General features: G+C 46.9%; 1 protein-coding gene across 1 annotated transcript in view; it reads right to left on the bottom strand.

Moving 5' to 3' along the window:
• Positions 1 to 12,476, bottom strand: part of LRWD1 (leucine rich repeats and WD repeat domain containing 1) — a 245,713-nt gene that overhangs the window by 34,771 nt on the left and 198,466 nt on the right. The window contains exons 13-14 of the mRNA XM_086954793.1: positions 5,531 to 5,671; positions 3,793 to 3,896 (exon numbers count right to left, since the gene is read on the bottom strand). Of these exons, the coding sequence (XP_086810919.1) occupies positions 3,793 to 3,896; positions 5,531 to 5,671 (245 nt within the window). The remainder of the gene's footprint in view (positions 1 to 3,792; positions 3,897 to 5,530; positions 5,672 to 12,476) is intronic.

Below are 12,476 nucleotides of genomic sequence, written 5' to 3'. Positions count from 1 at the left end.
AACTGGTGGTGAAAGGGGCTCCACCAAGGCTGGAGTACCAGCAGAGCCCATTTTCTTTTTGAGGGGGATTTTGTAAGACTCCAAGTGAGGTTCTGGGGTGATCTTCCTCTTCAGAAGGGAAAGCCTGCCCGTTTCGGCGTCGATGAAATGTTCTTGACGCCCCTCCTCCGAGGGTTGTCGTGGCCGCGGGCCGTGGACCACCAACGCCGCCTTCGGCGTCGAAGAGACCTTCACGGGCACACTGGCCCCCGGCCTATGAGCGAAAGCCTTCGGCGCAGTCTTAGGCGGCAAGGTAAAGAGGATCGGCGTAGAGGCCTTAGCCGGTTTCTCCAGAGGCTTGGCAGGCGGAGGGTCCATCGGCTCGACCGCCGCGGCGCCGTCCCTAATGCGCTGCAGGGACTCTGTGACCTTCTTCGTGAAAGCGGCAGATGGACGTGCCGGTTCCACGGAGTCCTTCGAGGAAGGTTTCGGAGTGGAGTCCTTTGAGGTTACCTTCGGAGTCGACTCACGTGGCGCAGCACCCTTGGCCTTGTCGTGCGGGGCAGAGAGGCCCTTCGGGTCATCGGACCGCCTCTTCGGGTCGCCGAGAGACTTCTTGGTGTCGTCGACAGCCTTCTTTTGCTCGACCCGAGCCTTGCCGGCGTCGACCGTCTTCGGCGCCGATGCGCCAGCGTCGAACACCTTCACCTTAGTCTTCGGTGCGGTAGCCTTAGGCTCGGCAACCTTGACTTGGCCTTTCGGCTCGACGGCCATTATAGTTTTCTTTGGTGCCAATGTCTCAGAAGTCTTCGATCCGACAAATGCGATGCGCACTTTCGGTTTGGATACCTGCACCTGCGCAGCATCTTGCGTCGAGACCGTAGTTTTCCCTTTCGTTTTCACCGGGAGTGACTCGTTAACAATGTCCGTGGCCGGGCCCGAAGGGGGGCCTGAGGAACTGATATCAAGGTCTTGGGTAAGGCCCGAAGGCGATCCCTCGACCTGGGCCTTATAAATCGGCACGCCCCCAGAGTCAGTTTGAGGGAGCTCCTCGTCAGAGCTATCCTCCATGGCCCGGAGGGCCCCGTCGTCGTCTCCTACCTCCTCGACGACTTCTTCGCTTTCGAAAACCTCGGCATCCGCGTCATAGTCTTCTTCGATGTCCGACGCAGGGTTTGATTTCGAGACGTCCTGGATATCTTCCTCCTCGACCTCCCCAGCATGGAAAATGTCCGTCGGCGCCGGTGCAGATTGCTGGGCCTCCAGGCGCGCAGCTCGACGGAGCTTGAGTTTCTTCTTGGACCTGAATCTTGAACAGGCCATACACTTGGCCTCATCGTGGTCCGGCGACAGACACTTGTTGCACACCGGGTGGACATCGATGTGTGGGTACTTGGAGTTGCAGACCGGACATCTTTTGAATGGACTTCTGTCCATGATGGATGGTCGATGAGTCTGGAGCGTCGACAAGGCCTTCCGCGCCGAAAGCATGCGGAAGTACAGAACTCGGCTCGGAGCCGAAGTAGAAGATGTTAAGCCGAACGCAAGACAATACCGACGTAAACTAAAGACCTTTTGGTCTCAAGGAAAGTTTTTCTATCGATTCCGACAAAAGGAAACCAAAGACATCCGAACCCAATGGCGGAAAAAAACAATCTGGGGATGGAGTCGATGCCCATGCGCACTGTAGTCCAGGGGAGGAGCCACCTATCTCGTGATACTTCGAAGACTCTTCCAGGACAACAATGTGCAATCATCCGGACCCAACACTAGGCGGCGATCTATGCACAGATATGAATTCAGCAGCCCACATGCCTCGAACACATGTTTACCACCTATGTATGATGTTCTGGATAGTTAGCATGTCCAAAAACATCACCACTTCTTTTTAACCTTACCCCTGTATACTCCATCCAAATTAAACGCATCCCCCGGAATACAGGGGGTAATTTTAGACACCACCAGATGGATCCCACCAGTACATTCTCTCAAAAGGAGGCAGAACTCACCTAGGGAAGAGGGTAGCTAGGTGCGAAACCCAATGATGACATCGCACAACAACATGCCACAGTGGTGATCACATACGCCATTAGTGGTAGAGACCCAGACCGCTATAGACTAGTAGCGCTCACTCGCTTTTGATTGTGGACGTTATATGATATGAAAACAGAGTGAATGCTACCAAAAAAAAAATAAACTTCTACCTCCTCCCCTCGATATGCACTAATTCTGTCACATCCATGATGACCAGATCGTCCACATATAAAACTTGGACTAGTGCCCTATGATGCTGCTAGAACAGCGGGTAAATCTTCTAAAAATACAGAGAACCACATGGGGGGGGGCAATATACAACCTTGTCTCAATGAGTTTTTGATTGCTATTTTATGAGTCAGAGTTCCTTCTGCGTCTGTTACCTCACGTGCCCCATTCTGCCCGTGTAGTTCAGGATTAACAGAGGACCCTTTGGTATTTCTAATTGTATTATAAAGTTTCCCACAGCTCTTCACTATCCACCACGTTGAATTTGGTGCAAAAGTCTACAAGCCGACTTTCACACTAATGTCGACAAATTAAGACCGTGATCTACTGTTGAGTGGCCTTCTTTAAATCCTCCTCGTTTTAAAGGGATTAGGTATTTTATTGCTGTCCACTTTCAGCAGGTCCAGTGTTAGTTTTTAAAACAGCTTTTCTCTCACATCTTTTATAGTGGTATTATCCTTTTTTATGAATAGGTCTTATAATTGCACCCTTCCAGTTTTCCAGGACCAAACCTGCCAGCAAATTTTTGTCTAACACTAAATAATATACTTCTTCCCACCGATACAAGTTTGTTTTCATTATAAAATTGAGGGTAAATTATACGTTATGGCGGCTTTTGTTAAATTTTATGACATTATAGTTTCCTTAATAATCTTAAAGGATAACTTATTAATGATCTTATCTCAAGAGCAGTTGATTCCAGACGTTTCTAAGGTAGCTAAAACCAGATTAGAATTGCAGTTTGCAAAGACGATCAATATAATGAGGAGCAGACTGATATTTTACACACAACTGCAGAAATTCCATGACTGCTTAGATGAGTTTGTGTCCAGGCAGAGGGAATTGGCTCTCAAATGCCAGGTTTGGAATAGGACAGAAGAGCTTATTAGCGATCATCTGATCGTTCAGTATCACAACAAGAAAATGCAGAAGAGGTTGTGGGTGGAAGTAACCACCCTCCTTTGAAAAAGGCAATAGCTATAGCCAAGGTGGTGGAGGAGTCAGGCAGATGTGTAAGAGAATTGTAAACAAAATGGATGGCGATGGTCTGGAAAATTCCAACATAGAATTTGCAGAAGTTGATGCAATAGGTATTAACTTTGTAAATAACAAAACCACAGGTACAGAGGGTTAAGCGGTGCTCAACGCAATAGTAGAATAAGTGCAAGTGGGTACCACAGCAATATGAGTGACCAGGACGCGCACCAGGTGTTGGAGCAATTGATAGAGAAATTTCTGCATCAACACAAATTTTACCAACAGCCTGCAACAGTCATGACGGCAGCATAGAGTTTCAACTGATAACATAATTAGCAACACCTTTAATGAGTAAAAATGGCTGACGGCATTTCACTTTGCGTCGTTGGCCTACATGTCAATCCTAAAGATGCATACTGTCACAACCTGAATCCGTCAGGTCAGCCACCTAGGATATCGAACTTGAAATCTCCAAATGTCCCTCAAAGATTAGTAATGTACAAAATGGATGAAGCCCTCATACGAAACCATTTCAATAAATATGATTTTGTAATTATTTCAGTTTATATTTACCAACAATGTCATCATTCAAAAAGGCCAATCCATCTACCAGGTGGTAGTCATTGTCCTCATCTTCCTTTTCGTAAATAGGAAACTGAATCTCGACTTCACATTGCCTGGAAAGAAAATTAGAACTCCATCATTTACTGGATTAGGTTTGATGTCTGCAATGTTCTGGCCTATTCTGTGGTTGCGAGACAGTCTAGCATATCTAGCGACTTTCAAAGGATGAGTGCCAACAAGGACAAGGATCTTAGTATCCCCCTCAAAGGGGGGCAAACATTCAGCGCTCAGGTCAATCAACAAAAGCATCAGACCTGGAATTTGCCATACTGTAAAGGAAGTACAACAGACCGGCTGAAGACATTTCAATACTGATGCAATGCAGGATTCCCCTAGCGTGAACCGATCTGCAAAGCAACATATTGTGCAAAGCGGGAGAACATTACAGAGGTAAAACATGTCAAGGTAAGGAAGAGGATTGCCGGCTACAGACCTAGAAGGGACAAGCAGGGAATACATTTGATTTTGGTTTAACATGCTTTTATTAAATCACCCAATCTTACTGAATCTACGGAGCATGAGAATTAGGTAAAATAAGAAAAAAGATGACTTTCAATTGTGACATTCACCATAATTATCATGATGGAAATATCTGGATAACTGGGCCTTAGGGAGGAGCTGCAAACATGTCTTAATAAAAGTCCTACTGGAATCACTAAAGCAAAAAATGAATCAATATCTTAAGTGTTATGCACATTTATAGTATATTGTAATTTTAAAAAACAACTGCGAGTTGCAGTTCCTCCCACAAGTACCAAACAGCTTACATCAGCAAAGGTGGAAAAGGGGACAGGTGTAGCGCATAAGCATGGGTAAGTCTGTTAGTTGCATGGACCTAGGTTTCGGGTCTCTACATGTGCCCTTCAATTCGTATCAATTGTGAGGTTTGATTGAAAGTGTAAAATGTTTCTTTAGCCGCTTCATTGATAGATTACAAATTCACATGCTTTAAAGGACAGTTAAGACATGTGGGGAGCTCATGAATTACAATTTTAGAATTCCATAAAGCACAAGTGAAGTAAAACTGCTCCACAGCAAGAAAGCCCTGTATGTGTTCATTGCAGAATCAGTAGGTGCGTGACTATCAGAAACATACAGCCAGGTGAAGCACTGGTTGTGAAGTGTAGACCTTCTTTGCTGCACCAGAAAGAGTCCCTAGAAAACGCTGTTATTGGGGCACGCCAGAACATAGGAATCCCGATTAAAAAAATAAATTTAAAAAACGCAAGAAAAAAGCTGGGAGGCATTTTTTACCTGAGGCAATAAGACGACAAATTGAGCCCAGAGCCTGGATGGAATAAAAGCAAACGCTAGGAAAAAAAACAAATTAGAGCCCCCACAGCTGCCCTGGGATATTTACTGAGAATCGTGGTGCCCCTTTCCTTGCACCACAGAATATTAGTTAGGGAACTGAGTGCAAGGGTGTACTACCCCATTTTCAGCATGGCCTAGTAAAAAGAAAATCCAGTGTTGCTATCAATAATGCAGAGCATGTTTCTATTACTTCTAGAGAGCACAGAATAGGATAGCTGTTACTTAGCTACTTATGGACAGCAAGGAAGATTTAGGTATTAGCACAGAACTAGCACAGAACACTGTGGTCTGCAATCACCAAGTTTTAATGGAATATGTAGATGCTATACAGGGAAAACAAGAGGTTAGTGTCAATTTTCTAGGATCTGCACACCTTCTTCCCTGTTGTGAGTTCAGAGTGATGTTCCAGACAAAGCAGCCATTTTCACAAGCAGCCATCAGGTAACGATCTGGGCAGGATGGCACTGGAATCATCCGTAAAGGAGTAGAATCTATTTCCAGTGTCAGCAACCGACTAAAAGACAAAAGGGAAATATGGAGATTTGAAACTGGAGGTGCAAACAATGCTAATAATTCAGAATGTGCATCTTGGTCTTTAATTAGCTTCCTATAGAAGATTGACATTTACACAGTATAGGAAAAAGGGCGGGCAAGATTATTTGTAATTATTCTCTTCAAATAGTATTTGAAAATGTAGACAAAGACAGATAAACATGCAAAAGACCGAGAGGGAAATGAAAGCCGAAGCTACAGTAGCTCACGAGCTACTGGTTGGAGACCCCCTTAAACAACAGAACTTAGTCCAGCTTATTAAGCAAACAAAATAGTAACCTACATGTCCTTATATCATAAAAACTCTGAAGTCATTTTCACCTCCTGGCATTCTGGGCATGTATGTGATCTTTGGCACCAAATGTTCAGGATATGGTTGTATGAAAGAACATGGTGGTGATATGCGTACACTTTGGGATAGGACCAACATTATTTTATGTATATATTTAGGTTCCACATAAAGACGTGGGCACTGCTGATGAAGTCTCACCCTCCCAAAAGGCTGCCACATGAGGTTTCTCAGTTGTGCCTCCACTTTCCAGTCAGGGGACAAATACAAAACTTGAGCAGGAATGTCACCCGACAAAAATGGTTATACCAAAACTTCTGTTAATAAAACATAATCTTCTCAAATAAATACACTCCACCCCCCTCTGAACTCGCTTGACTCAGGCTGGTATTGAAAAATAAAATGATAATAAAATATCACTTTATTTTTCAGCAGCTGGCTCTGAGCCAGTGGGGCAACTCTCCTCCGCCGTTGCGGAGGAACCACCACTGCAAGGCATTTCCCATCACTTGATGCCTTACGTCACCTCAGGATGGAGACGCCACTTGTGGTCTGCCACATGACACCTGCTCAGCGTGTCCACTCTGGTATCCAGGGGCAGGGCTAAGTGACTGGAGACCAGGAAGATATTCTGTCACCACAGTAATAGAACCTTCTGGGGCAGGATCTAGGACACTTGATTGCTGCAGTATCACATGGAGCTCGTGTTGTCCATGAGGATGTGCACCTGCCTACCTTTGATGGACGTCAGGAAGGTCTGAGGCCAGATGGTTCACCTGAAATTCAAGAGGATTGACTTGGAAGTGGCTTTCTGCTGGAGACTAGAAGCCTCTGATCTCCACCCCACCAAGATGGATCCCTCAATCCACCAATGACAGGTTTATCACAGCGGAGTACTCTGGGTGGGGAAGAGAGAGTGGCCAGCAGCAGGAGAGCATGGCCAGCAGCAGGAGAGCACGGCAAGCAGCATGAAAGCGTGACCACTGCCAGTCACCACTGCAACATCTCCTTTGTGATCTAAATAGATCCAGGGAGTCCGCTCTCATTCTGGGCCCACTGAAAACTCATGGGCCACAGCAGATAGCATAAGACCCCCGTTTTGCGAGACATCACTTTACGCCTTAGATATTAGCACCCTTTCAAGATGCAAGTTTGAGGTGCCTAACATTTTTTTTTTAATTTTTTTAAAATGTGTTTTTATTGCAGATTCAGAAAATGTACAATCGATTGGGTCGACATTCCCAATTCTTACAGATATCCTGCGCAGGTCGTAAATGAAGCATCATACAGCCATTTAGCCCACATCCCGGAGGCTGGGTGGCGATAGCCAGGAAACATTAATAACGAAAATAAAGAAAAACAAGCAGTGATACCGGTCAGGCAATGTGATCAACAATCTGCTTTTCTGTAACTCCCCAATCCCCGGGCCCCCCAACTAATCTGCCCCGTATCTCAAATGGTGGTTGCGGGAGAGCATCTCTATGTTACTGCGCGTATCTTCCTCATCCTGTAAGCATCCCTAGCTCCCCGCTACCTCCTGTATCTTCTGTGGGATCCCCCGCTAACCCACCCCTCCCCCCCCCCCCCCCCCTTTCATGAGCGGTGAAGAACAGCTTACAAAGTGACCTCACACAAAAGCACAATGCATACTTTGACGGTGTTTACCATGGGTGACTTTTGGTAATCTTAAAGTGGCCTCTGAAGCCAGCATGGGTGCCTCGGTGTCGTGAGATACCCTGAATAGCTCTTTGGATTTGGCAAAAAAACATTATTTTCAGGCCACTAGTATACACTTCAAAATAATTTTGTACTTTTTTGGTATCTACACAATCCTTTCAGAACGCAAGTGTATTACTGGAGGAAAACAGTAACATGTGTCACCAGCAGTTTACTGCATCAGTAGCATACATCTGAGTGTAATTAGCGAAACCATTTCTCCTCCTACAAGGGGTCACACTACTATTACTAATTGGTGAGATACCTGGTGATTAAGTTGACATCGGTGAACAGATTTCATTCCTGCGATGCCAGTTCACTATGATGTATGTCGACTTAAGCATTCGTCTGTGCACCGGCTTCAGAAACAGCCACACCGTGAAGACACTGGGGCAGGTTCAGCACCAGTATTCCAGCTCTACACAAGCTTCTCCGCCACAAGAGCCGGCTAGAAAGATTTAAGCTAACTTCAGATGAGATCAGGCAATGGCGTCTAGCAAGGTAAAAAGTCCCATTCCAGAGATCTCTTCTGTTCGGGAATGGAGACAATAGTCCACATATCAGGACGGTTTCTACTGTAGGAGATGCAGTTGAATTTGCTCTAATAAAAAGTCAACAATTTGGGATTCTTTTAAATGTTGTCATGCTGGTAAGAATTGTGATCTTGCGTTATCAGCATTTAATAAATTGCTTCTGAGCGGGTTTCTGAGTTTTCTTGCAGACTGCAGTCACGTTGGTTAGGTTTATGTGTGTCTGGGATGGTCCTGCTTTGATGCACTCTATTGAACAAACAGGGAGGCATGGTGGCCTGCTGTTCATTGGCCTAGGCAGTCATTCTGCTAACTACCTTCATTGCTACCCACTCAAGTGCAAACATTCCGGGATTCCACAAGAACCTACCATAACACAGGCTTAAGGTAAGGATGCAGGTGATACCAAATATATATTCTAATAAATACAACTAACTACAAACAAAAAGAAAAACCCTAAGGAACAAGAAATTCCAAATCCCACCATCCTCCAATGTTACAGCACCAAAAACGTTGGTCACTCGATAAAGTTTACGAATACATGAAGATGTGCTTGATCCGTTTTGGTAGTTTCACCTTTACAATATCCCCCTCCTTAAGACCTATTGCAGGCAAAGGGAGGACATGTAGTCGTGGTATAAGTACGCGGAGTCTAGCAGAGATCGTCAAAGTGTGATGGTCCGTACAGGTGTCTCGCATATCAGCCTCCTCCAATTTCCCCACAAGACTCACCCACCTCTCCCTCAGAGGGGTCAAAGACGTAGGTGTGTGCACTACCAGGGAATTGTACATTTGGGAAACACCACTCCCCCTTGCCTAAGTGGCCCTGTGGAACGGAGGCTGCATCTACCTCTTTGCAGCGGTGTCCGAGCACGGGAATCCTGTCCCCCACGCTCGGTCTGTTAACGTCCCGGTCACCCAGGACACCCTCTATTTCTCGTCCCCAGCAGGTGACGACCCCTGAACGCGGGGAACCGGAAACACTCGCCAGCGATCCCGGAAGCGGAAACAGGACGACCTCTATCAACCCGGAAGTACCCGCCCCTGACCCCGGAAGTGGTCGGGCTGTCAACCAGCCGGAAGATAGAAAAAGCCCCGAGGAGAAAGGAAAGACGTTCGGAGCAACCGACTCGTGGCAGGAGGCAGCGGAGAGCGACGGACCCCCGACAGAGAGCGGCGCAGCACGGCTAGACCGGAGCGAGGAAGAGGACGAGGACGTCTGGACGGAGGACTGGTGGCGTCCTCAGGAGGAGGCTGGAGAGCGGCCGCAACTCGGACGAGAGTTGCGGCGGGGCACGTGAGTACACATCACCCTTTCTCAGTGCCCCTGTACATAGAGTTGTATATATAGAGTTGTAAATATCATAGGATTCACGAGCACCGAGACACTGTATATTAATCCCCCTTTTTCACGCACACTGTATAGAGCCCGATCACTGCCCAGCACCTGGCACCTCTCTTCCCACCTCTTCCTTGCCTCTTCCACCCCCCTTACCGTCCCTCCCGCACCGTCCTCTTTCATAACCTCTCACGTCCGGGTGTAGGTGGAAGCATTCCGACTGTGTTGCTCGGACTAAAGCCCTTACGCTTCTCTCCCTTTCTTCAAGCCTCCGTGGAGCCCCAGTACCATACCGAGGAGACTACTGGTGAAAGCGGGAAGCAGCACTTGATCCAGAATCCACCTCACCGAGCCGGGTCATCAGCCAAGTCCACCATCCCTATCTACATTGTGACTTTGTATTTACATTCATCTGTTGAATAAATACTACAGACATAGCTCACTATATTCGGCCTCCCCGCCTGTTATTCCGGTCCGCACGTTCCCCAAGTCCACAGGCCCATTAAAATATTATTTTCTAAGGGGCTATAGTTAGGAATGCTCTGGAGGGTGTCTTGGTATGTATGTAGTGCATGTCTTAGCTGTAGATAAAAATTTAATTGGAAAGATGGAAATCAGATTGGAGCTCCTGTAAAGCCTTAATGTGGCTGCCACTCCACATGTTGCCAAGCTTCGATGTTACAATGGATTCCCATCCCCCAAAACCTTCTAGGGTGGATACCTATTTCAGCCACCTGCCCCTCCCACCCACAGCAATGTGGCCCTCCACACTCCAAACCCCTACATGGGTAACCGCTGGACTGTCGAAAGGGATGGGGGCACCACAGAGGATGTGTAGGAAGTTATCAAGGCCCAAGATAACCAATTCGCCGTTATGATTGTCCTACCCTCCATGCAATAATTCATTAATAGGTACTAGCTGTGAAGCCCAGTAATAAAAGGTACCCGCCTGCCATAGCGAGGCCTCTGTCATACATTTCCCATCAGCACTTGCTAAAGGATACCTTTGAAAAGGGTACCAGCCCAAATAAACTAGCAGTTCAAAGCCTGCACAGAGTCAAACCAGGTCTGGGGTTTGTGCAGAGGGTAGTTTTGGAGAGTATATAGGAATTTAGGAAGGATCCTAATTTTATACAAAGCGATTCTACCCATAGTTTTGAGAGGTAGGTTAGTCCAGTGTGAAAGATCTTTCCTAGCGATGTGCAGCCAGGTTCCAGATGCAGGCCCTAAGTCAGGTCCTGCTGCCAGGATATGGGGACTCCAAGGTATTGAAAGCTAACCCGATGCACCGAAATGTGGGACTGCCAGGTCTCATCCCAGTGGTCTCCACTCAGTGGAACCAATGGGATTTGTCCCAGTTAACCTTAAGTCCTGATGGCTCCCCAAAAATGCCTAGGATCTGGAGACGCCTAGGCCCTCCTCTGGTATTTAAGTCAGTACACATTTAATCATCAGTAGAATGAGGAGGAGCAACCGGTCACCTTCCTCATCAACATCAGTAACCTGAAGGACCTTGGCATCCTGTACAGGGTCCAAATATGAGCCAAAAACAGATAATGAGGTCAAAGCAGAGATATGGGATTGGTATCTGGCTGTATGACTACCAATTGCGCTTTCGGGATTTCACACCATAATATAGGCCAGGAGTGGGCGGACATCAATTCGGGGTCAGAGACCGGAGTCTGGATCAGATCACTGGCACCAGTATGGAAGTTACTACTGGAATCGGTAGGGACCTGCTTGTGGTTCTCAAGGGAGCAGACCCGACAGTAAGCATCCGACTGGAAACCTCTGCTGCTCCAGGAGGTCCAAAGACTTGCTAGACTGAACCAGAAGCGAATCAACAATCTAGGAGAGAACAAGATTCAGATACAACACTTAAATTAAAGGCGACATGCTCAAAGAGCTTTGAGAGAAAGGAAGGCCTGAAATAGGGTCATGTCAGAGGAAGGATCTAGGGAACGATTCCACAGCACACTAAATGAAAAACTTGCCAAAAGGCCTAAATTTAAAATGAGGGGCAGGGGAATAACTCCATAACGCCACATTATCATACTGAGTGTCTTAAATCAGTCAACATTATGTCAGCACTAGTCCTGAAGACCATATAGAAGGTCATAGAAACCCAGTGTGTTGTTTTTAGGTCGCGCCTATTCTATCCCGTAGGGATGGAATAGGCGAGATTATAGTAAGCGGTCCGAAAAGTCTACCTAGCTGTGAATCGCGTACAGTTCATGTGAGCCAGGCACGCGCACATCATCGCCAGCCACATCACACATCACCATTTGTCTGTGCCTAGGCATCAGAATTCAAAGGCTGCCACTCCCCCGCATCAGACTTGAAAGGAATGCACGCCCCCGCCACAGCAATTGCGAGAGCTTTTTTTTTTTTAGGTCGAGTTAAAACAGCGTTTCTGCATTCCTTTGTGGTCATCTGCTTTCCTGCCTCTCCCTCTCCCCCCCCAGCACAGAGCAGCCTAAGGCTCAAAGTACCTTACACACTGTGCTCGTACCCAGCAGACGTTTTGTGTATTCCAGATAAACAGACACATTGTTTGCTGAGCTGTTTTGTGAGACCCTTCCTTTTGAAGCCCTGCTCCCGCGATACTGATTTTGCGTCTCCTTCCACTTTTTCCCCGCTTTCGTTGCCTCCTTTTCGCCTTGTCTTTTGTTCCCCTGCTTCCCGTCTCTCTCAGCCTTCTCATGTGTGCACATTTTCTGACAGTGACTGCAAGGAGGCTGCATTTTCTTTCTAGTAGCCTGGGTTGTTTGTGCATCAGTAATGTTTGTCCTTTATGGCTCCTCGTTGGGAGAGTCATTGATGCACATTATATGGGACGTCGTGGGCTCTGCATTGTCAATGCGTGTCCCGCCTGCCTGCATTGCCGTGCCTT

The sequence above is a fragment of the Lissotriton vulgaris genome, chromosome 2_1, assembly GCF_964263255.1.
Source record: "Lissotriton vulgaris chromosome 2_1, aLisVul1.2, whole genome shotgun sequence".
In the NCBI taxonomy this organism is placed as follows: domain Eukaryota; kingdom Metazoa; phylum Chordata; class Amphibia; order Caudata; family Salamandridae; genus Lissotriton; species Lissotriton vulgaris.
This window is presented reverse-complemented; position numbering and strand designations above follow the sequence as displayed.